The sequence below is a fragment of the Pseudoliparis swirei genome, chromosome 22, assembly GCF_029220125.1.
Source record: "Pseudoliparis swirei isolate HS2019 ecotype Mariana Trench chromosome 22, NWPU_hadal_v1, whole genome shotgun sequence".
Lineage (NCBI taxonomy): Eukaryota > Metazoa > Chordata > Actinopteri > Perciformes > Liparidae > Pseudoliparis > Pseudoliparis swirei.
Window position 1 is genome coordinate 9,372,633 of NC_079409.1, and position 22,567 is coordinate 9,395,199.

General features: G+C 43.0%; 3 protein-coding genes across 3 annotated transcripts; 1 reads left to right on the forward strand and 2 right to left on the reverse strand.

Moving 5' to 3' along the window:
* The first annotated feature begins 1,178 nt into the window (after positions 1 to 1,178).
* On the forward strand, positions 1,179 to 10,682 carry cdcp1a (CUB domain containing protein 1a). The gene is made up of 9 exons (XM_056444800.1): positions 1,179 to 1,505; positions 2,287 to 2,496; positions 2,621 to 2,983; positions 3,078 to 3,446; positions 4,467 to 4,658; positions 5,675 to 6,046; positions 6,129 to 6,485; positions 8,705 to 8,792; positions 9,055 to 10,682. The coding sequence occupies exons 1-9, from the start codon at positions 1,442 to 1,444 to the stop codon at positions 9,482 to 9,484; spliced, it is 2,445 nt and encodes an 814-aa protein (XP_056300775.1). The 5' UTR covers positions 1,179 to 1,441; the 3' UTR covers positions 9,485 to 10,682.
* A 245-nt stretch (positions 10,683 to 10,927) lies between these two features.
* clec3ba (C-type lectin domain family 3, member Ba) lies at positions 10,928 to 13,311 on the reverse strand. Its single transcript, XM_056444801.1, has 3 exons — positions 13,104 to 13,311; positions 12,851 to 12,949; positions 10,928 to 12,702 (listed from the first exon to the last, which is right to left on the reverse strand). Exons 1-3 carry the CDS (start codon positions 13,198 to 13,200, stop codon positions 12,302 to 12,304), a joined length of 597 nt encoding a protein of 198 aa, XP_056300776.1. The 5' UTR covers positions 13,201 to 13,311; the 3' UTR covers positions 10,928 to 12,301.
* Positions 13,312 to 14,540: 1,229 nt separating this feature from the next.
* Positions 14,541 to 21,177, reverse strand: fez2a (fasciculation and elongation protein zeta 2a). Its single transcript, XM_056445003.1, has 9 exons — positions 20,619 to 21,177; positions 19,212 to 19,320; positions 18,958 to 19,074; positions 18,703 to 18,817; positions 17,788 to 18,062; positions 17,594 to 17,674; positions 17,374 to 17,449; positions 17,229 to 17,294; positions 14,541 to 15,642 (listed from the first exon to the last, which is right to left on the reverse strand). The coding sequence occupies exons 1-9, from the start codon at positions 20,936 to 20,938 to the stop codon at positions 15,626 to 15,628; spliced, it is 1,176 nt and encodes a 391-aa protein (XP_056300978.1). The 5' UTR covers positions 20,939 to 21,177; the 3' UTR covers positions 14,541 to 15,625.
* Positions 21,178 to 22,567: the final 1,390 nt, after the last annotated feature.

Sequence of the window (22,567 nt, forward strand, 5' to 3'; positions counted from 1 at the left end):
ATTCAACCGCTCCTCAATGAAGGTTACAAAATGATCATAAAGATGATCATGTTTTAACACGGATGAGGTAAAATTGCACAAATATTGATTTTTATTTGTTTAATGATCTCATAATTATACTATACTTTAATTATACATTTTGTTCACACATTGTATTAAATGCAGATGTGGAATTATTACCAGTACTTTAATGTCAAGGTAAAAATAAATGTTAGGTTGTTAAATTATTGCTGCATATTTAACAACATTTCAATGTTGTAGCTGGTCCAGGTAATGTTAATGTATACATGGTTCTGGAGTTTAATTTACAACAAATCATAAAAGCTCATCATAAAGCGTTTAAAATCTGTATAAGTAAAATCGTTGAGCGTGAGATCATCTCTTTGTTCCTCCTCTCTTCATGCTTTGCGCATGAATATTTGAAAAATGTATTGTTACAAATGGTTGTTTTACTACTGTATTGTTAATATTTCCTGACTCGTGGCTTTGCCCCAAGAAGACAGTTTCTCCACAGACAGCCTGCCCTTATTTCCAGTGTAAATGTGTATTACTGTGTCAGTGTATGTGATGTGGCTCGCTCATGCAGGAGAGACTTTATCAACCTCATCTATCAACGATACTGTTTGTATCCCGCTGAGCTGTGTGGACAGTTTATTATGATGAAACATTCATAGTCGATGTTTATTTGTACAAATAAGAAATTTTATATAGCCCCATGGACATTAAATTATTATTTTTAAAACACTTAATTGTCAGTTTAATAAAGTAGCTCAATTTTAACACTGTAGGCATAATCTAATTCAACAGCCCTTCAATAAATCATCCTTTCATTGGGGTGCACAAAATAACAGAAACCTCTCAGCGTAATAATATTATTTGAAGGACTGTCGAAACAGACGGCTATGAAGTGTCCCTATACATCCTGAAGTGGACAATAATAGAAACACATTCTTAAATATTTCTATACTGGGAATCTATTTGTTTGTGTTGAGTCTGTGGTAGGCCTATTATAATATAGCTATAATATGGTAGGCTACCACTGGGCTCTAGTTATATATCATAAGAACTCAGCTTTGTTGTAGTCTATTTAATACGTTAACGTTATTTAATTTCTTTTTGCAAATAGCTATCTGTCGAAATTATTCTGCAGCACACACAAAACTAAACAGTAATATTTTGCAGTTTCGGTTCCAATCGGTACCTTACCTGTCAAAATGGCCGACCTGGCCACGCCCTTGCATTACCTAGTGCTGTAACGCTGCTCACACACTCACGCGGACAGGAAGTGGAAGAGTCGATACACCACGCGCTGCCTCGAGCGTACTCGAGCAAGAAATGTGGCGTAATAAAGTCTCAGCTCTGGACGTGAAGCGATGAGATGTGTGCAGATATCCGGATGAGATTTCCCTCCGGATCCGAGAGAAGAGCCTCGTAGGGCAGCATGTCCTCCTCGGGAGTCCCGCTTCGGCTTTTACTTCTCACGTGCGTCGCCTCCACTGTGTCCGGTAAGTTACGGCTCCTTAATTATTAAACAGCAGGACGGAAACGCTGATGAGGTGAACGATCTGCCGTTTCGATATGAACACGGATGTAGTGCTCACTGATTGCGTGGAGACACGTGAATGTCTCATCAGACGTGAACAGTAGGCCTACGTCTCGGCTGTTATTATTGTGTTGATTACTGCTTATGCGGCTGATGTAGACTTGTTGGGGGACCTGGGGGACTTTAATGATTGCTTTGATTAGTCCTGTCAGAGTAAAGAGAGATGTGAGCCGGGATCAGCATGAGGACACGAATGAAAGTAAAGACCTTGTTGTTGGATCAGTGGGGAGCTTTTGTTGTTGTTGTCTTCAACATCTCGTCATCAACAAGGCTGGCAGAAGTAATCTGCTGTGTCATGTGTCAGATGATGGGTTGAGCCTGTTTTCTCCCCCATCAGACACGTGCATCCATGTCTAAATATAGAAAGAGAAATAACAGAGTGTAAACCAGGCTATGGGAGACAATCAGCCGTCAGGTGCAGCTGTGTGTCTTTAACATGGCCCTGTTTGCTTTGTGCAGGCCCGGTTAGTCATCGAGGGAGTGAAGCCCAACCGTCGGCCTCATCTCTCCACACAGTTAGTCATTGTGTTAATAATTTAGCTGGACTCGAGGGGGGGGGGGGTCATTGTGTGGTTCCATGTGACTCAACACTGAACATCTTTTTTGTTATTTTTAATCAACGTTTCGCCTTTTTCTCTTAATCACAATTTCTCGCATTGTTGTTATCCCCCGACTCCCCACAGGAGTCCTGAAGCTGACCGTCACCCCTGACAGAGGCACCGTCTTCAACATCAGCAGTAGTCAGGTCAAGGGTTGCAAAGTGTGCACGGGGGCAGGAAGCTCACGGCAATGTAGCCCGTCCCTCGTGATTAAAGACGGCCCTCCGGTCTCGATGGAGTTTGAGTGCTCCCGGCCTCAAGATGTGTTCAGCGTGGAAATTGTGCGAAGTATAGGTAAATATGGCCGTGCGGCAAAGGTGTTATTTGATTCTGCTTTTCAAGAGCTCTTTTTTATCTCCCAGGACTAATGCAGTTGGATCTGCTTGTGGTAAACTCATTCATTCATCTCTCTTCTCAGAATGTACCACAAAGTTGTGCAATGGCCACATCATCCTGGCGGCCTCCGACTCACTTCCTTTGCTGAATTTCAACCGCAAGTTCACCTGGAACCTGAAGGCATCTGCGCCGAAAGCGTTGAAAATAGATTTCAGCCCCTCGGGTATGAGACAGATCAATCCATCTGAGAGATGTCCAGACAGACAGCGCTACACCCTGCAGGCCTTCCAGACTACGGGGAGCGTGACTGTGGGGAAGTACTGCAGAACGGGCCCTGTCGGTACCGCTCAGGTGCCCAACCAGGGGAGCTTTTCTCTGGAGGTCCCAGCTGGCCAGAAACTGCCAAATAGCCGGTTTGACGTGTCTGTCGGGGAGGAAATCAAAAGTGAGCTGGTGTCTGAATGATCTCCTCTGCCCCTGTGTGGTCACACATCACGTTATTTCACCGTTTTATGTGTCCTTTTCACCCCACCTCGCAGCTCTTGCCAAAATTACCCTGATGTTACCAAAAGGGACCTCGTCCACCGAGTTGCTCTCGCCGAACTACCCGGACAGTTTTCCTGATGACGACGTGATGGAGTGGTACTTTCAGGTCCCGGATAACCAAAAGACAGCCATTCAGTTCTTGAATCTCACGCAGCCGCTTTGTCTGAAGAAGGATACCGCGATGGAGTACCACAGCAACGCGAGACGGGCGACGGTGCGGAGTCTAAAAGAGCCGCAGCCGGAAGACATGCAGGGAAAGTTCGGCCTGAAGCTGAGGAACTGCGAGATGGACAGAAGGCGTGTCGGTTCTCCGGGGCTGTCGCTGAAGCTCAGGGTGTCTTCTTCAAGAGCAAGATCAACAGGTGTGCTTTGCATTTCTTTTTTACTTTCAACCTCTGCCAAAGATGGTTACGTATTTGGCCCTCTGTAAACGTTACGGTATACCTCTTAAATATTTATAAAATGAAGTGGCAGGTAGGTCTCTTGTGGGTGATCTGGGTCTTGAAGGTGGTTGTTTTTATCCACACTGTGTATGAAGCCAACTGACGAGGGTTATTTCTGGCGATGATATAAAAAATGTTTCAACTGAGATCTTAACATTCGCTGATAAATATTCGTGGAACGTTTAGCAGCTGAAGAGACAGAGATTTGCCTCGGGAGACTAAAATATAGCTATAAATCAGTGATTTATAGGATTCAGCATGAGACAGAAACTCTTAATAATAAAGTTGCTTTCTTTCTTGCCATGTCGTCAAATATATACAAAATTGTTGCTTTAAAGTGACCACGTGCAATTGATCCCTCAAACATGTTTGGTCTGTTCTTGTCGAATCATTTCTTTCATGAAGATGTGAAATTTAAAAATGAAAGCTAATCTGAGAATGCTAATATATCCCGTTGAAGACGTTTAATAGAAAGCAACATGGTGACTGGCTCAGTGTTGGTGCAGGTTTAGCTGTGGGGTAAATAGTTTAGAGGGAGAAAGATGTCTCTTCTACATGTTGCAGCAGGCGAGCAATCATGAAATTGAGCTCATATTTATTTGCTGTTTTTCTTCATGTTACAACAAGGGTGCAGTTTCATGAGTGAGGAGTTTGATATTAAAGGATGGGTAAGTGGGCCTTGTGGCTTTAGCCCTCGGGTTTTAAGATAGAGGAGCTCTGAGATTGCTTCATGGATGACTCACAAATCACTCCACACATTTTCCATCAACGATCGGGGAATCTCGCTGAGCTCTCCAGGTCAAATCGAAATTCAAATTCCTGTTCGACACGGTTGGGCTTTGAGATGCAGCTTCACACACACATTTTCGTGTGTATGTGCTGGTGAGAGTTGGCGAACAGAATAAAATGCTAACATGTCACCGTGTTTTTATTCTGTAGTGTCGTGTAAAGTGGACGTGAGCCGAATGGAGGGCCTCACTCTTCACATCGAGAGGGTGAGACCGGCCTCCGACTGCCAGATGAAGATGAACTCTGTGCCCAAGGAGAAGATCACAGTTGCATCAAAGAGCGAGCTGACTTTCCAGGACTGCTTTCCTGAAGACGTGCATGTCACCGCCATGAGAGTCATAGGTAAATCCAGATGGAAGTGCTTAGCGGAGGCGTCCCTGGGCCTGGGAAATAAACCTGGATTCATTCTTTTAAATCTCCATACTTTATTAGATTTATAACCAGAGAATCATGTCGATCCGAAGAGTTCTTGTTTTGGGATGGGGGTCAACTGGCCCGCTGGCGTTGAGATTGCAGTGAGACACGGAGAAAATGTGATGTGGTCTTCGCAATTAATCATCTTTGATGGGACGTGTCGAGTCTTGGCCAATCAGCGTTTAAGAGCGCTCGGCAGCCCCGCCTCTTCGCAGTCAATGCGTGCAGACAGCATGACATGGAGCGGAGCTAAATCGTATTGTTTTTAACGTACGGATAACTTGTTAGTATCGATCCACCGTGCAGCATGACAGCAGTCGATGTAGCGGGCTGACATCCACGCTAACCCGAACTCCCCAAACGCTGTAGACATCTTAACGCTGATTGGCCAAGACTCGACACGTCCCATCAAAGATGTTTTATTGCGAAGATCACCACATCACATTTTCTCCGTGTCTCAGTGCAATCTCAACGCCAGCGGGCCAGTTGACCCCGCCCCCCCCACCCCAAAAGAAAAACTCTTCGGATCTACACGATTCACGTGGATGAACTATTTTGATTTGAAAACGGCTAATTTCGCCGAAAAGTGACAAGTTTGCAGGTATGCTCATGTTTTACCCATTTATTAGTATTATTAGTGTGAATTAGTGATTGGAAAGTGTTCTGTGGTCCAACCGTTGAACCCTGATATAACAAGTAGTTCAACTTATAGTGTAGGACACTTTTTCCTATTCATCTGGTTTAATCAACACGTAATCTAGTCATCATTTAGTATTGGACGTTAAAGGAGCGGTGCTTTTAGTGGTGTGCAGATAGTTAAGGTTTAAGTTGTTGTTCGCCGCTCCTCGTCAACATTACTCTGCGTAAAAGGCCGTCCCTATTGATCCGGATATATCTGTGTAACCTCAGTTTCTGTAACTAGTAGTGTGAAAATGCTTTTTTAGAGTGTCGTCGCCTCAAAGACTGCCCGAAGACGCCGGCCCGTCTGTCGGTCCCCGTGCTGCCGACCTGTCTCCCCGCCCCTCTGAGTAGTGTGACCTGGACCCTCCGTCCTCCCCCGCACGGCACAGTGGAGCTGACCTCTCCCACTGAGGCCCTCAAGCAGTCCCTCCCTGGGCAGCAGTGCAACAGCAGCATCCTTATCAAAGTGGCCGAAGACGACGGCACTCCCATCGGACACTTCTGCCCTCAGGGAGCCATACATACGGTCCAAATCCACACCAACATGTCCGTCACGGTGTCCGGCGTGGAGGGCAAAGCCCTACGGACGCCTTTCAAGCATGTGCTGAATGCCCTTTTTAAAGGGGAGATATCAGGTACCGAGCCGTGTCCGACAAGTGAAATAAACACCTGTTTTTCAGTGATATTAAATATTCTTTTCTTTCTAATCCTTTTCAGAAAGATACATATTCACGGTGTCTCCGAAGAGAGGCACTCCCGTCCTGCTGGCCACTCCTGGTTGGCCAGTAGGAATGAAGTCCTACTCCACCGTCTCCTGGATCGTCTCCGTGCCTCCGAAGATGGACGCCCATCTGATGTTCGCCAACGTCAGCCAGCCCAAGTGCAGCAACCGTCACGCGAACATCAAGGTGCAGAGGGTGGGCTTTCCGAAGGCGGAGTACAGCCGCAGGGAGGACGAGGATGCAGAGAGCGAGCTCGCCGTCTCGGGGAACTTCTACCTTAACATGTCCAACTGTATGCCGGAAAAAGGGTATTTCAGCGTTATCACCGAGGTCTCCCTGCGGAAGAGCAAGAGTAAGAGGGCCTCCTGGTTTTTAAAGGCATCTATAAGAGTGGTACTTTTAGCCTGCACACTAGATAACTATACATTAACTAGAAAATGCATTTCCTGCTGAAAATGCGTTGGAATGCTAACATCTGAAAGTTTGAAGCTGAAATATAAAAAAGAAATTGCTGAAAATAGATAAAAATGTCTGAAAATAGCTGAAATATGAAAAGAATAGCTGAAAGTATCTGCCAACAGCTGAAATAGGCTGAAAATAGCTTAAAACATATGAAACTAGAACGGGCACTCGGTAGAGCGCATACCTTCGCATATCACAAGATTGGGCATTGAATTATGAACATTTTGGCATTAGTTGCATGCCAATTGGACAAATGTATCTTGCTATGGTAAAAAAAAGATTTGGACCTTAGCTTGACCTTTGACCCGATTGATCCCAAAATCTAATCAAATGGTCCCCGGATAATAACCAATCATCCCACCAAATTCCATGTGATTCAAGAAGATTTGACCTGTTCATGACCTTTGACCCGATTGATCCCAAAATCTAATCAACTGGTCCCCGGATAATAAACAATCATCCCACCAAATTTCATGCGATTCGGTTCAATACTTTTTGAGTTTTGCGAATAACACGCATACAAATAAATAAATAAATACACGGCGATCAAAACATAACACGGCATTTTCAATGCGAAGGTAAAAAGGGAAACTTCCTGCTGAAAGTGTTGAAGCACGAAAGTATTGTGTGGAAATGTATAACTGGAAAAGATAAGCACAACTTTATCATCTCAATATTCAAAGATATGAATCACAACCCAAGAAATGTTAGAGAGGGGGAAAAGTCAGAAATGAGAACCAGAGAGAGAAATAAATAAATTAATTGAGAGACAGGAGAAAGATAAATAAAAAAATAGAGAGGGAGAACCATGGTGAAGGATAGACAAGATCTAAACACTGAGTGGATTTTCTACAAAGGCATTTGTTAAACCCTGTCAAAAAAACATGATCAAATCACCAATGAGTAGAATCAATAGAAGAAAGATTCAGCCGAACACGCCGATATGTTTGTTATTTTTGTGGGTTAAATGTGACCTGAGAAACTGAAGCTGGTTCTCCTCTGATATCTCTCTATTTATAGACACACACGCACAAATCGTTTGTGTCAGGTGTTTCACATTAGGCTAATCAGAGGCGGATCTCACACACACTCTTGTTTATCATACATTGTGAACCCCACACGCACACACAGACCAACATTTGTGCACACGTGTGTGGCCCTGTGCGTGTGTCTTTAAAGCGAGAGATATCAGAGGAGAACCAGCTTCAGAGTTTCTCAGGTCACATTTAAGCCACAAAAATAACAAACATCGGTTTAATAAATGCTTTTGTAGAAAATCCACTCTGTTTAGATCTCGTCTATCCTTCACCCTGGTTTCTCCCTCTCTTTTTTTATTTATCTTTCTCTCTCTTGTTCTCATGTCTGACTTTTCCCCCTCTCTCTCATTTCTTGGATTGTGATTCATAACTTAGAAAATTTAGAAGATAAAGTTTTGCTTATCTTTTCCAGTTATACATTTCTACCCAATATGTTTGTGCTTCAACATTTTCAGCAGGAAGTTTCCCTTTTTGATATGTTCAGATGTTTAAGCTATTTTCAGCCTATTTCAGCTGTTGGCAGCTATTTTTAGCTATGTTCAGGTTTAAAAAAAAATATTTGAGCTATTTTCAAATATTTTCAGCAATTTAGTTTTTATTTTTCAGCTTCAAGCTTTCAGATGTTAGCATGCCAACGCATTTTCAGCAGGAAATGCATTTTCTAGTTACACATGCTTTTCTGTCCAGCACCAAATATTTAACATAGATGCGGTTGCTTTTTAGAATACTTTAAGCCAAGCTAGCAGTGTGGCTACATAGATGCACAAAGACATATTTTAACTATGCATTGCCAATTTTCCAATACTTTGGTTTATAAACAAATACCTGCTAAACTAATGGTATTTTTATAAGCCTTAGCTGTACTTTGTGTTTAGCATAGACTCTAGACTTGTTTTATGACCCGAGAAACAATACAACCCCTTTTTGCCGCTTTTTTCCATGAGTCGTAAGAGGTCAATCAACATTCAGTAGCTTCTTTTTAATTGTATGGACAATATAATATTCATACACGGATTGTACAACCGAAAGTATTCAAGCGTGATTGTATCCGTTGTTGTTTTCTCTCATTTAGACCTTCTGCTGACCGTCATCCTGAGTGTGGTGGGGGCTCTGTTGGTCCTCGTTGTCGCCGTGCTGGTGGTTGTCTGTGTGGTAATCAGGTGAGTGGATCGGCTTCACGTTCTTCAAATGTTATCATTTATACTTAAATTTAGGATGTTTTCAGATTACTCTCTTGTGGAAATAATTCTGCAAGTTTATTATTTTATAATATATAACAAAGTGCTTTGTTAAACTACATGTTTGCCTCAACCTGCAAGAGATTCCCCCATCCATTTCATTTAGTATTAAACTGGTCAGCGGTAGTTTGATGGCGTATGTAACTCTTCAGCTCTCTCTCGTCTTCTCGCCTCGGCCCAACAGGAAGAAGAAGAAGAAGCTGAATCATCAAGTGTCCATCTACAATCCAAACGGCACCAGCTTCTTGCCGGGGCACAACGGCTTCCCAAAAACCCGCGAGGACAACGAGTCCCACGTGTACGCCTCCATTGAGGACACGCTGGTCTACACGGACCTGCTGAGGAAGGGGGCAGAGATGGGAGTCTATGGGGAGTTTGACTCGCACCAGCCCTTAACGGGGCACACCGACTCACAGAAGCCCCTGGTCTCGAGAGACGGCGATACAGACGACTTGCCCGTCGGGACTTACCAGCAGTTTCAGGCTCCTCCCCTTCCCGTCAGGCCCCTGAGCCACGGCCAACCCATGGTGGACAATGTGCTGTACCAGACTGACGGTGAAGAGGAACACTCTCCGAGTCTGGGGCCGCGGCTGGAGCCAGAGGGCGGGAACTGAGGAGAAGATTGGATTCAGCGTTCTGCTTTTCACTCGACCTACTTGAACTTGGAGACGTTCGTTCCCTGGCGTCCTTGTGATTACCTGCTTTGCAAGAAGCCTTTTGTTTTCTCTCGAGCGTAGTTTTGCACCACAGCCATGGCACACAAAATAACCCTGTTGAAACCCGCCTGCAGCCTTTGACCTCGTTTCATCTTCGATGAGCGCAGATCAAAATCATCCTCTCGGTTTTGCCACTTTAAACATATCTCTGGTACTTTAAGGAAATTAATATTTTTCCTCTGATAGATTTTGTACATATCCTGGTTGTTTGTGCAGGAGCAGATGTGGATGCTGTTTACATGCAGAGTTGTTCCTTGTTTCAGCATTAAACCCACACAGAGGAATCCACTGCTGTTACAATGCAGTTTTATAGCGTCATCACAACATGATGTCCGAGTGGCAGGAGATTGCCACAGCTGTGCATTTGCACCAGCGAGTAACTTTTAATTGTTTATCACCTGCTATGGAGACTTGTAGACACTGTCGCAAAACACCACACATGTGCCTTACAGAGAGGGAAATGTGATCATGTTAACACCGTCTAGGATCTTGGAGTGTTTTTTAGTTGTCCTTTAGTTAAAAAAAAAAGATTGTTTTGGTTCTTTGTTGGACCTGTTCTTTTGGGAACTTCAAGGCTGATCTGCTGCTAGTCAAGTGATGTGTTTCTGTGTTTTTTTGTTTGACGAATAAGAATCCCTAGTCAAGGACTATATATTTCAGACTAAAATCCCTGTACAAGCTTAATTGCAGTCTGTGAGCCAAACGTTATCTTTGTTGGTTGACTGAGTTGTGTTCTTGTTAAGCGGTAGCTTTTAATAGAGGGTGTAAAGGGTCTGTTCTGGGTCTGTTCTGTGTCTAGTCCTTCTACTCTGTCTACTGTGTCTTCTCTGTTTCCTTGATTGTTTCATCCCCTTCACCTGTCCTCAGCCACTCTCGTCTCGTTACCGTCTCATGTCGTACACCTGTTTTCCCTCCTATATATTGTGCCACTCTTTCCCTTGTCTGTTGCTGGATTGTTGTCTTTTTTCCCGTCGTCCTGTGTATATGTTCCCATCGTGGATCCTGCCTGTTTTCGACCCTGCCTGCCCCTTTTGGACCTTGTTGGTTTTTGTGTGGAAACATTTGCCTCATTAAAGAGCGCCTTTTTGTTAATCTACACTGACTCCTCGATTCCTCTGCGCATGAGCTCCTGCACCTCGCTACCTGTGGCGTTAGCCTTGATAGAGGGACTGTGCGAGGCATAACATTTAACATAAGTGTGATGAGTGCTTGTGTGTTGTTGTGAAGTCAGACTTAGTGGCTCGATCTAAAAGGTAATTGTACGCACAGACTCCTAACTACGCTAGGTTAGTCAGGTTGAGATTTTCTGTACAGTTTTTGACATTAAAGAAAACGACAACAGAGGATTCTAATCTTTATTTAAGATACCGATTTTAAACATTATGCCTGACTAAGAAGATGTCAAAATATTGACTTGTCTCATTTGAAAGAAAAGTGTGATTCAAGATTTTACAATCAAACTGAATAACGTGTGTTTGTCTCGTTAAGCCATGTCTCCTCCTGAAGTTCATTAAATGGACTGCAGAGGGAGACAGAGTTCCTAGCCATAAGTCCATTCTCACTCATAAGGAAATAAAGTGTTCACTGTAAAAACAATGAAGTAAGAGCCGTGTACAATGTGTCCCTGAATACTCAACAGGCTGATTGAGTTGTGATAGGACTGGGATGAGGACACGCCCTTCAATGACACACTGCTGTTGACTATCTCAGCGGATGTCCATGGAGACGTCCAAACATGTTGCTCTGATGTAACCCTCCTTTGGATGAGAAAGCCATTCAGAGTGCCAACACAGAAATGAGGTGTTCATGATGTGTGTAGGGTGGAGACAACGACTCATTGTCCTGCGCAAGTGGGGACAGATGCTTTGAGAAAAGTAGGACCAGGAAACATCTGGAGAGTGTGAGTAAATAAAGTAACATTATGCTTATAACTAAAAAATACATATTGCAAAGACGAACCATCCAGTAATTATTTTCTTGATGAATATGCTATAAGATGCTGGAGTATTCGAGAACAGAAGTTTATTTAGTGTATGTTTAGCAACAAGCATCAGTGGATCTCAAATGGGGGTACATGGATTTCAGTGTCACTATTAGATCAAAATGATGATCATTTGAGTAAGTAAGACATCGTTTAAATGTTGTATAATAACTAGAATATACTATATCATAAGGTAGACTTCTGAGTATTTATTAAATGCATTTTTCATTTAAATACTGGCATACTTAATAGTATAGTAGTACGTGACAGACCAGCTTATAGGTGCATTACCGCCACCTACTGGGCTGGAGTGGGGAGTAGTTTATATTTGGACGATGACGTTGCCACCGCAGTGCAACTCAAAAGGACAATAATTTAACAAATGTGTTAGTCACTCCTGTGAGATATATGTATTATGTTATCACAAACATTGGATCATAATAATAACGTGCTGAATTAGTATGAACACAAAGTGTGTATGATTGTAATGCATCAGCTGTTTCTCAATACCAAGTAAGCCAAGTACAGAGTTGTATACTTTGGAGTTTGGTCCCCAGACCGTCCGCGCACATCACTCGGTCAATGGTTTAAGAAATGATGCAGCCCTTTATTTTTCAATGCATTGCATAAAAGTACCCAATACTCTACATGTCTCATTCTTCTCTGCTAGAAGTATTCAATGCTCATGTGAGTGTTCATCGGCACAGCGTGGCGTTGATGTCAGAAACCAGGCCTCAGACGATGTTGAACTCGCACACAAAAGCCCTTTCAGCCCGGCAGCTCTCGTCAAACCACTTCCCTTTGGCTGTGGTGGAGAGGATGCCACAGTTCTGGCTGCGGCCTCCGTCTGGCTGCAGGGTGATCTCTGTCTCCCAGTTCTTGAAGCGCACGCCGGAGCCTGATTGGTCCACCCACTGGCCATCGGTCACCATGTCGTTGATGCCCAGCCAGATGTGCTCCTCTGGGCCGATGCTCTGGCGTACATAGTGGTAGAGCTGGTCGTTCTCGTCTCCTGTCAGAGGAGTGCTCAGGCTGCCTCCCATGGCGATGCAGTCCTCGCTGGCTGCGTGGAAAGTCTTCTTTGCCATGTCAGCCAGGAAACACTTGCCGATGACCTTGGTGCCTCGCAGACACACTGAGAGGGAATAGAGAGAGAGTGTCACTGTGGCTCGGGTGTTATGATCTCCATCAATGGAAAGATGTTGAATTATATTCTATCTTGTTGTGAGATATACGTATTGATTTCCTATTTGTGACAAACTTCCTTATTTCAGGACAAATACCTGTCTGTAAAGCCTGCTTCTCTTTCAGCAAACTCAGCTCCTGAACAATATCAGTAATCTGTTTCTTCAGCTCCTCGATTGCAGCGCTGTTTTCAGAGTCTGTTGAGTACAAAAAAGGCGGAATGTATTCAAAAGACTAATGCAGTCGGTATGGAGCTGTCACGTACAGCAGTTTAGTGTGATTATTCTCTTATGAATGGATTAAAGAAGGAAGGATATTGCTTTCATATCCGATGTCACGTTGGTGACCTACCTCTCTTTCCAGTTCTTTTCTTTGACGGGGTCTGCTGCAGCGTGCAGTGTGCCAGCAGGAGGAGGCAAAGCATCAACCAAACCCCTTGAGCTGCCATAATAACTTCGAGAAATACTTTTAAATCCACCGTTCAGAAACTGTTTTGGTTGCAGCAGCATGAGCTCCACAGCTCTGAGCGTTGGGCAGACACAGGATGTTGTGTTTTACACGCCCGGGGTGGCGGAAGTTGGAACAGAGTGGGATGAGGAAATCTAATCTGAGAGAACAAATGACGTAGGCCTACAGATGTTTTAAAGATGTTGGGGTTGCTTTTGAAACTGGTCAGCAGGGCTTTGCAGAGTTAAAGACACGTGTGTGTGTGTGTGTGTGTGCGCGTGCGTGTGTGGGTGTGGGTGCAGTTTATTTATATTTCACTTTTCACAGACAAAGTGTCATAAAGGGCAGTACAGTATACCATTTTGCAATAACAAGGGCCAAAAAATGTCAACAGTTAAAAGAGAAAAGTACAATATATACACAGCCAAAGATGGTGCCATATAATAAATAAACAGAAAAGACAAAAAGCAGGCCATTAAATATTTAAATTGACCAAATGCCTGTGTAAACACGGATGTTTTGAAATGGAGTTGTGTGTGATTGTGCTCCAACAGGCCAGATGTTTTGTGTGGTGTGTGTGTGTGTGTGTGTGTGTGTGTGTGATTGTGCTCTAACAGGCCAGATATTGGATGTATTGTGTGTGTGTGTGTGTGTTTGGGGGAGGGGGAGGTTCCCACATCTGGATCTCCTCAGTGAGTCGGGCGAGGTGCTGCTGACACGTGGCAGAGACTTATATAACTAGAATGGGCACTCAGTAGAGCGCATACCTTCGCATATCACAAGATTGGGCATTGAATTATGAACATTTTGGCATTAGTTGCATGCCAATTGGATATAAATTGACCATGCTATGGTAAAAAGATGTTGACCTTTTCATGACCTTGACCATGACCTTTGACCCGATCGATCACAAAATCGAATCAAATGGTCCCCGGATAATAACCAATCATCCCACCAAATTTCATGCGATTCGGTTTAATACTTTTTTACTTATGCGAATAACACGCATACAAATAAATAAATAAATACACGGCGATCAAAACATTACCTTCCACATTTTCAATGCGAAGGTAACAAGACTGTTGTGAATTTATATCGTGTTTACGTTTCATCCGTCTTGTCAGACTCGAGTCTTCACGACAGGGTTTCAGTGATCTCTGCCAGCACTCTCCCCTAAACTTGCCTAAAGGGTTTGTGGTCCTACGTCTTATTTTGCACTTTATACTTTATATTGATTTGTCTTGCACTTTATTAATATGTGTGACAAGGCTTTGCTTCTTCTTTATTGTTTGCATGTCTATTGTGGAATTAATTCAATACATTTAGACAAAGACAAAGATGTGATTTTTAATCAATATATTTGAAAGAAAATGTTTACAAAATAAATTAACAATGAACCAGGTTCTGCAAGTAGTCCAACAATTTGACATTCATTTAAAAGAAGTCATTTCTAATGTAAAAAAAAGGTCCAGGTAAAGGCAGTTTGTACATATACAAGGATACATACAGAATAACAAGCTGCCCTGTGCGCAGCAGGCACGTCAACGCTCACGTCTCTGATTCAGAGATCTAGTCGGCGTCACGAAGGTACAAACAGTGCATGTGTCACAATTCAGGATTCACTCAAATGCATAGTTAGTTAGTTCATTCACTTCAGTCCACGCTTCTTCACTTTGACCATCAACACTTTATCTTCCCTGGATTAATAATGGTGTTGACGTATGTAATGTTCTGCTGCTACATGCTGTGCTTATATTACAGTTTTACATTATTTTTGTGCCAACAGGTAAAGGTAACAACCTACTTTGTTATTATTCCATTATATTAAATGCATCTGTATCCCGTTCTTTCCTTCCCTTTGATCCATATCAATTGCTGCCGTTATGTTTATTTATTGGTTTCCTCCTGGGGATCAATTTGACTTTACTGTTCATACTTTACAGTTTTGCTGCTTAAAAAAAAGCTCCTTTCATATTTTTCTTTTACGGCAACTTTGATGTGCTTTGTGCATTTGTTCTTTGCTCAAAGGATAGGTCAGCACCACAGATCAATACCAAACCCTTTGCATTGAAGCTCGGATCGCTCAGTCTCCAAACGATGCAGCTTCTCTGTTGGGATATACTATCTCGGTATTTAATATAGTGTATAATAGTTAAGCTTCTTTTTCACAGTGCAAGAAAAAAGAAAGACTGAAAAAAAAGGTACATATTCACGGGAACACACGAGGTCTGCAAAATCACAAACACAAAACAAATACAGCGAAGTGAGAAAAAAAAGCAACAACAAAAAAAGTATATTTTTGAGGTAAAAGCATGCAAGAATAAATGAAGTGTGCCTTCAAAAAAACAGCAACGAGTCCTCTTCATCTTGTTGCCATGGTAAACTATCTGAAGCCTCAGCAGAGCGCTGAACGCCGCCCCTCTGGTCTATGTTGGGCAAAGCACTGGAATAACAGCAGAGATGAATATTAGCAGAGCTTTGAGTGACCGGGGATGAAGCTTCAGCATCACAATACATTTCATAAAGTGGAAAGATAAAGAAAAGGAAGCACAAAAGGAACACCTGTTATTGCTGAGGGCAAACCTATTTGTGAAGTAGGGTGGGTGAGGATAAATACTCATCATAATGATCAACAGGCTTAGACACGTGTCTTGAACGTAAACCTCAGGGTAGATAGAGCCTAAATGTGAGGGGTCAACCATGCTGCAGACAGTCACCATGGTTGGTGCGGAGTGGAAAGGAGAACGTGGGGGTCAGGCTGCACTGCAGTCCAGTGCCGGAGAGGGGGCGCTCTCCCGATGTGAGCGGCGACAACCACAACACAGTGCAAGTCACATGAGAAACCAACCTCTCCATCCAGTCGCTCACACCACAGCTAGTGAGTGCGAGGCAGCGATAAGTCAGACCACGACAAGTAGAGAAAAAACATGAAAACAGAACACGTGTGAAAGGCGGGACATGAGAAAGAGACGCACGTGTTTTCAGGTGCTTTCAGCGAGAGGCCCTGAAGGGCCAGACAGGATTTTATTATTCTTTTATGAAGCATAGGCGGATTGTCTGGCCTTCAGGCGGCTTTTGTGTGGAGTTCAATTTGCAGCTGGGACTTGCTTGATGTGGTCATTTGTTTTGTACAATTGTATTTACTGCTGCATTGTGTAACGCAGTTATACACAGGAACCGGTGAGAAAGCTCTCTGTGTTGATGTGTTCAAATACTTCTTAAATACCCAATATATATTATGATTTTAAAACTATTAATATTTGCTTGTTTTTTGTCCAATAATAAAACATATATAAGCGACAAACTTTACATTCTGTAATGTTGGTTTCAGCACCTGCTCTCGACTGCAAAGAAAAGCAGCGCAACTCTAACTTCATCAAACTAGGGAGCGATATAAAGCAGGTTTCAAGAAGATTTCACAACAAACTGAAACTCCAAACAACTCATCAGTATGTGATTAAATGGCTAAAAGTAGAGTGAGGTATTCATTATTTATACTGTAACATGTAAAACAGCCGTTGTAGTTCTTTAACTTGACGTCACCAGGACCAGAAGGGCGCAGACACACTGCCAACACGTCACAGCCCCTTATTCCACAGTGTGGAGGAGGAATATGCGGATCGCAAGAGAATAAAGAAAACACTCATTCAATAAGTAGATAGTAGTAAAGTTACATTGTTGCTATAATAGTGAATATGTGTGTGACTTAAATAAGCTGTTTCATACCCGAGAGGTGAAAAATAGAGCCTGATTTAACAAACACATCATATAAAAAAGAGCAGACTCACGCATTGTTGATATTTATCTATTTATCTATCATTATTTATTCAGGGGGACCTTATGCTTTATGATTACCTCATTTGTTATTCCCTAAAAAAAGATGCTTACGAAAAAGAAAGCAGTTGTCCGACCTGTGATGCGACACAAATAGATAAAAACAAATGTAGAACATGAAAGTTGATGTTGTGATGAAATGTTCATCTCGCCCCACGCATAGGGCCGTCACAACGAGAAGAGAAAAACGCTCACCTTTGAGAATGTAGTCCGTCAAGAGACTGGGCACCTTGTCACTGTCGTCCCTCATGGCTTGAAGGACTGCAGGAAAGCAGAAAGTGGAGGAGGAGTGAATGGATCAATCACAGCCACTAAAATACAAGCCGATGAAGAAACTCACTCTTCGTCAGGATCTGGAGGTCCTCGAGCGACGGGGGGTGCCCCTTTTTCTCATAAGGGATGACTGTGGTCAAATACTGGAAGCCGTCGTAAAACAGAGGGAGAGGGGAAGGGAAAGGCAGTTGAGATAAAGGTTTTGTGTTGGAGGTTTCTGTGGGATGACTTTCCCATCAAGGTGTAAATGTTCAGTGCAGAAAACAAGAAGAGAAATACACAGCAACCTGTCTGTCACTGCACCCGCTTCCAAAGGTTTGCCGGAAGCTGTTCTGAATGACAGAAGAGATCCCCTCCACGCTGAAGCGCTGAGGAGGACGGAAGTGGAGAAACACGACAGAAAGATACAGCGTGTAGGAAAACAAATGCAGTGGGAAATGAAATAAGCTGAAAGATATCACGTGAGACCAGAAGGACTCACTGATCCGACCGCCTTCTGGCCCTGTGGCGTCCCCGCTCCGCCTTTAAGCTTCTTCTTCTTCTTCTTCTTCTTCTTCTTCAGCAGCTCCCGGTGCTCCTTCTGTCGATTTTGTACATCGATGAGCGCAGAGATGAAGCTGTTCTTCACCTCCTTCTCAAAGTCCAGCTCGTCCCTGAGAGCCAGCTGCAGCACCAGCTCCTCCGAGAACATCCTGATGTTCGCCTCAGTCTCCTCCAGACGTTCATTCAGCTCTGCAACACTCAGGGTCCTCACCCCTGGGCCAACCACACACACACACACACACACAAACAATTAGGGTTCACACTCTTTTCTTGAGATCATTTTCAGTAACGATCTACAGCTGGATTGACAGACAGGGTTCACACCGTACACGCACATGATCATTATGTGGAAGTCTGATGGAAAAGACGTGCAGTCTATGGCTATAACTTTACAGTGACATCATCTCTTAGGCCTGCCATTGTTTTAGAGTGTTCTTGTTATCAACAAATCCCAATAAAAGATGAAAATTAATGATGCCTTAATTGCCATTCCTTGTCCGAGGCTCTCGGTCCAATGATTAATTTTCATAAAACATCCGGGCACGGTAGTTTTTAGAAAGTAAAATATAATATGTGTCTTGCTGAGTGGGTTCTCTGGTGAGTGTGTATGGCTGTGGGAAGATGTGTGTGCGTGTTGAGTCAAAACAAACTGCAGCACCAAGAGTCATCGAAAATAAAGGAGCAGGCCACCCGGTGGGACGGCGTGGCAAGTTGACACGCTTTTGGGCAACAATGGGAGTTACATCAATGCATCGTCAAGTAATTGTGAGATACCTTTGTTCTGATGACACATCACAAGAGCACGTTTCATGGCAAATTACTGCTTAAGACTTCCCGGTCAGTGGACACTCACTGGACTCGTAGTCGGGGCTCCTGGTGAACCGCTGGACTTCTAGCGAGAGCATCGAGAGGTCCGACTGAGAGTGATTGGGAGAGTCCTGCATCATCTCCTCGATCTCCTCGATAACCTGCACGGAGCACCAGCACACACATCAGAGAGGCAGCACTCGATATGAATAACCCAACACGCATCAGTTATGAGGAGGGACTCCAGCTCTCGTTCAGGAACTTGACACCGTGTGGAGTCCGGTGGCTAACGGCCCCTTACCTGCTCTGCTGTGAAGAGGGGCTCCTCTGGGAGGCAGGAGACGATGATGGAGTGCATGTCCAGCTGCTCTCTGAGCTCCTCCTCGTCCAAAAGCTCCGCCGTGACATCAGTCTTACTCTGGCCAGGAAACCGAGACGAAGGAATTTAATCATAGCGCTAAAGCCTGGCACAATTAATATTTGAGAGATGAGTGGAAAAGAGATTTGTGAGGGGAGGGGGGCTGAGGTCATGGGGAAACTGGGACAGAGACTCACAGCTTTCTTCCCCAGGTTGAATGTGGGGACATGGAGGGAGCATGTTCGAGAACGTTTCCAATCCACCGGCATCACGCGCCCAAAGTTACCGGTCAGAGCCTTCCAGAGTCTGTGAGGAACAAACAAACATGTCAATCCAAAATGCTGAACTGTATTGCGATTATTTAAGTTCAGTTGACTTGTTATAGTGAGCACTACACTCGAAAATCACGAAATGGAGGCATGGAGTTTGACATTTACCAGAGGAAGTATAACAAAAGGTGTTGTTGAACTGCATTATGGGTAATGTGAAGGTTGTGAAGGAGAGGGGGATTACTGACTGGGATAAAACCAGGAGAGGTTGAGGGCACACTTGAGAGTCCTGTGCTTGCAGTTGAGCACCTTTTATGTACATCGGTGTATGGAAACCTAACTTTTTCATACATTTCTAGTGACGTTTGTAGCAACACACCTTCAACACATTTCAGTTTCATACCCACAAATGTCACAATCAGATTAAACTGCTTTTATGTGGGAGTATAATCCTCAACAGAGCATATCAAGTGGAAAATACCATAAATTATGACATTTGAAGGCATCACAGAAGCCCAAAGCTACTGTGACATGGACAATGTTTCATGTTTGTAAAGTGTTTATTTCACTCTGCAGTTTGTTCACTAAACACATGCAATGCTGTTGTAATTATATTGTAGTTGTATGCAGTTTTAAAACAATATATATCATCATATTTAAATATAACATATTTGAATCTGATATATGACTGAGCCAATTCATATTATCAAAATATTTGCAGGTTATTTTCCTAATGATCAACTAATCAATTAATCATCTGACCGTTTGAGCTCCTAATAATCATCATCCGGGGTATTTATGCAATAACAATATTCACGAGGATAACATACAAGTTGAAACAATTACAGATATGCTTCAATCACTTACGAATCACCAGTGCCAATTTCGAATAAGTAACTAAATACAAAAATATAAATTACTTTTCAGTCCACATATCGGCCAATACCAGTTTTTTTTTTAAGCCATTGAGGGGCAGACACCGATATTATGCCGATACCAGGGCACCTGTTGCTGAACGTGTCATGAATGTAGCTTACATTCCCAGTCTGTTATTACAGAAGTAAATCAGACCGATATCTCAGTTTGAATGGCTTAACAAAAGATGGTGGCAGTGGCAGCTGTCACTATCGACCCTGCACGAACAGATCTCTAGAACAATGTATTGATCTTTCCAATGGGACGTATTTACGTCCCATTGGAAAAAACATGCCTTCATATCAATTTGAAAATGCAAGCTGCAGCATCGAGTTATAGCGTCAACATCCACATTATATATAGAAAAATAAAAAGATAAACTGTCGCCTGAAGACAGACCGGAAACAAACAAAACCTCACTCGTCTTTCTCCAGCAGCGAGTCCTCGGTCATCACATCCACGGGGGCGACCCTCTCCGTTTCGGGGCTACAATGTTGGAAGCACGCGGATAACCTCTCGTCAAACTCGTTCACCAGGTCCTCCGAGGACCGGAACGCGCCGGTGTCCCGCGGGGAGAAGCCTCCGTCCTGCAGCTCGAGCAGATCGCCATCATCCAAGAGGAGTGGCGGCGCTGCTGCTGCCGCTCCCCCCGCGGAGCCCTTCATCGCCCAGTCCGAAACCATGCTCAGGTCCCCCACGATCGGCCAGTCATCGTCGAAGTTTGCGACGGGTGCAGCCATAGCCCGGACCGGCCTAATAGCCCCGGGTTATGGGCGGATGTGCACCGAGACCTGCGGGCCTCAGCATCCTCTCTCACTACCCGCAGCGAGCCGAGCTGACCCCGGACAGTATGGCTGCACCGCCGGGCCGACTAGTGGCGGACAACCAAAGCAGAACTGCGGTCAAGCCAGCCGCCACTTCGGAAAACACAGTCAAGCCAGCCCGCACGATTTTTTTCGGTACACGTATATACCAGGCATTACGGTACGAGCGTGTGAAAACTGTCTTCAAAATAAGAGCGAACTTCCAGTGAACGTGATATGACGAAACACGCCTTTAAATACAGATATAGTGATAGATTAAACTAATTGAAGAGATGAAAAATCACGAATTGAATGAATGATGAATACAATACATAAAAGAAGGTAATTATTCCAATATTGGATGTTCTGATTTAAAATGTCAAAATAAAAGATATAGAAAATCACATTCATGCGCAAATGTGTCTAATTTCAGAATAGAATAACAAGACTGCAGTGTAATTTTTTCAAGAAAGTTACAGATTTGCTTAAAATAAAATTCAAATATTGGCATAATATTCATAATATTTTTTTCTTCTAACTTTAAATTGAATTCATTCAAAATCCGCACAGTAATATCTCATGAAAATATTCATGGGCCTAGCAGAGGTCACCATTAACAAGACTGCAGTGTAATTTTTTTCAAGAAAGTTACAGATTTGCTTAAAATAAAATTCTAATATTGCCATAATATTCATAATATTTATTTTTTGCTAACTTTAAATTGAATTTATTCAAAATCCACACAGTAATATCTCATGAAAATAATCAGGGGCCTAGCTGAGGTCACCATTAACAAGACTGCAGTGTAATTTTTTCAATAAAGTTACGGATTTGCTTAAAATAAAATTCAAATATTGGAAATATATTACTATTATTTTCTTTATGAAGTGCTTTCATTTAGAAATCAAACGTCAGAATGTCTTGATTATCTCTGGATGACACTGAGGTACTCTACCATGAATCAGAAGTGAAAATATTTTATAACTACGCACCATTCTAAATCTATTCTGAAATTAGACACATTTGCGCATGAATGTGATTTTCTTTATCTTTTATTTTGAAATTCTAAATCAGAATGTCCCAATATTGGAATAATTACTTTTTCATTTAATGTATTCATCATTCATACCATTCATGATTTTTCATCTCTTCAATTAGTTTAATCTATCACTATATCTGTATTTAAAGGCGTGTTTCGTCATATCACGTTCACCGGAAGTTCGCTCTAATTTTGAAAACAGTTTTCACACACTCACACCGTAATGCCTGGTATATACGTGTACTGAAAAAAATCATGCGGGCTGGCTTGACTGTGTTTTCCGAAGTGGCGGCTGGCTTGACCGCAGTAAAGCAGAGGGCCGTGAACGCACCGCTATTCTGCCCCAATCAGAGTGTGGATATCAATATCATGTTTCAAAAAGCAAAACATACAAACAAAATCATAGTGCCTCATCATTCATTTAATAAGTTGGTCATAAAATGCTAAATACGCTTTGACATGCGTGAGAAGTGTGTGTGACAACGAGAGACAGAAAGAGAGAGACAGAGAGAGTGGTGGAAACAGCG

What these genes read in the sequence shown, in the direction of transcription:
- cdcp1a (XM_056444800.1), top strand. Translation starts at nt 1,442, where the DNA reads ATGTCCTCCTCGGGAGTCCCGCTTCGGCTTTTACTTCTCACGTGCGTC. An exon ending in CGTCGCCTCCACTGTGTCCG is followed by an intron (nt 1,506 to 2,286) that starts GTAAGTTACGGC and finishes GACTCCCCACAG; the next exon opens with GAGTCCTGAAGCTGACCGTC. An exon ending in TGTCGGGGAGGAAATCAAAA is followed by an intron (nt 2,984 to 3,077) that starts GTGAGCTGGTGT and finishes CCCACCTCGCAG; the next exon opens with CTCTTGCCAAAATTACCCTG.
- clec3ba (XM_056444801.1), bottom strand. Translation starts at nt 13,200, where the DNA reads ATGGCAGCTCAAGGGGTTTGGTTGATGCTTTGCCTCCTCCTGCTGGCA. An exon ending in GAAAAGAACTGGAAAGAGAG is followed by an intron (nt 12,950 to 13,103) that starts GTAGGTCACCAA and finishes TGTACTCAACAG; the next exon opens with ACTCTGAAAACAGCGCTGCA. An exon ending in GAAGCAGGCTTTACAGACAG is followed by an intron (nt 12,703 to 12,850) that starts GTATTTGTCCTG and finishes ATTCCCTCTCAG; the next exon opens with TGTGTCTGCGAGGCACCAAG.
- fez2a (XM_056445003.1), bottom strand. Translation starts at nt 20,938, where the DNA reads ATGGCTGCACCCGTCGCAAACTTCGACGATGACTGGCCGATCGTGGGG. An exon ending in TCGCTGCTGGAGAAAGACGA is followed by an intron (nt 19,321 to 20,618) that starts GTGAGGTTTTGT and finishes TGTTCCTCACAG; the next exon opens with ACTCTGGAAGGCTCTGACCG. An exon ending in CCTCCAGATCCTGACGAAGA is followed by an intron (nt 17,295 to 17,373) that starts GTGAGTTTCTTC and finishes GCTTTCCTGCAG; the next exon opens with TCCTTCAAGCCATGAGGGAC.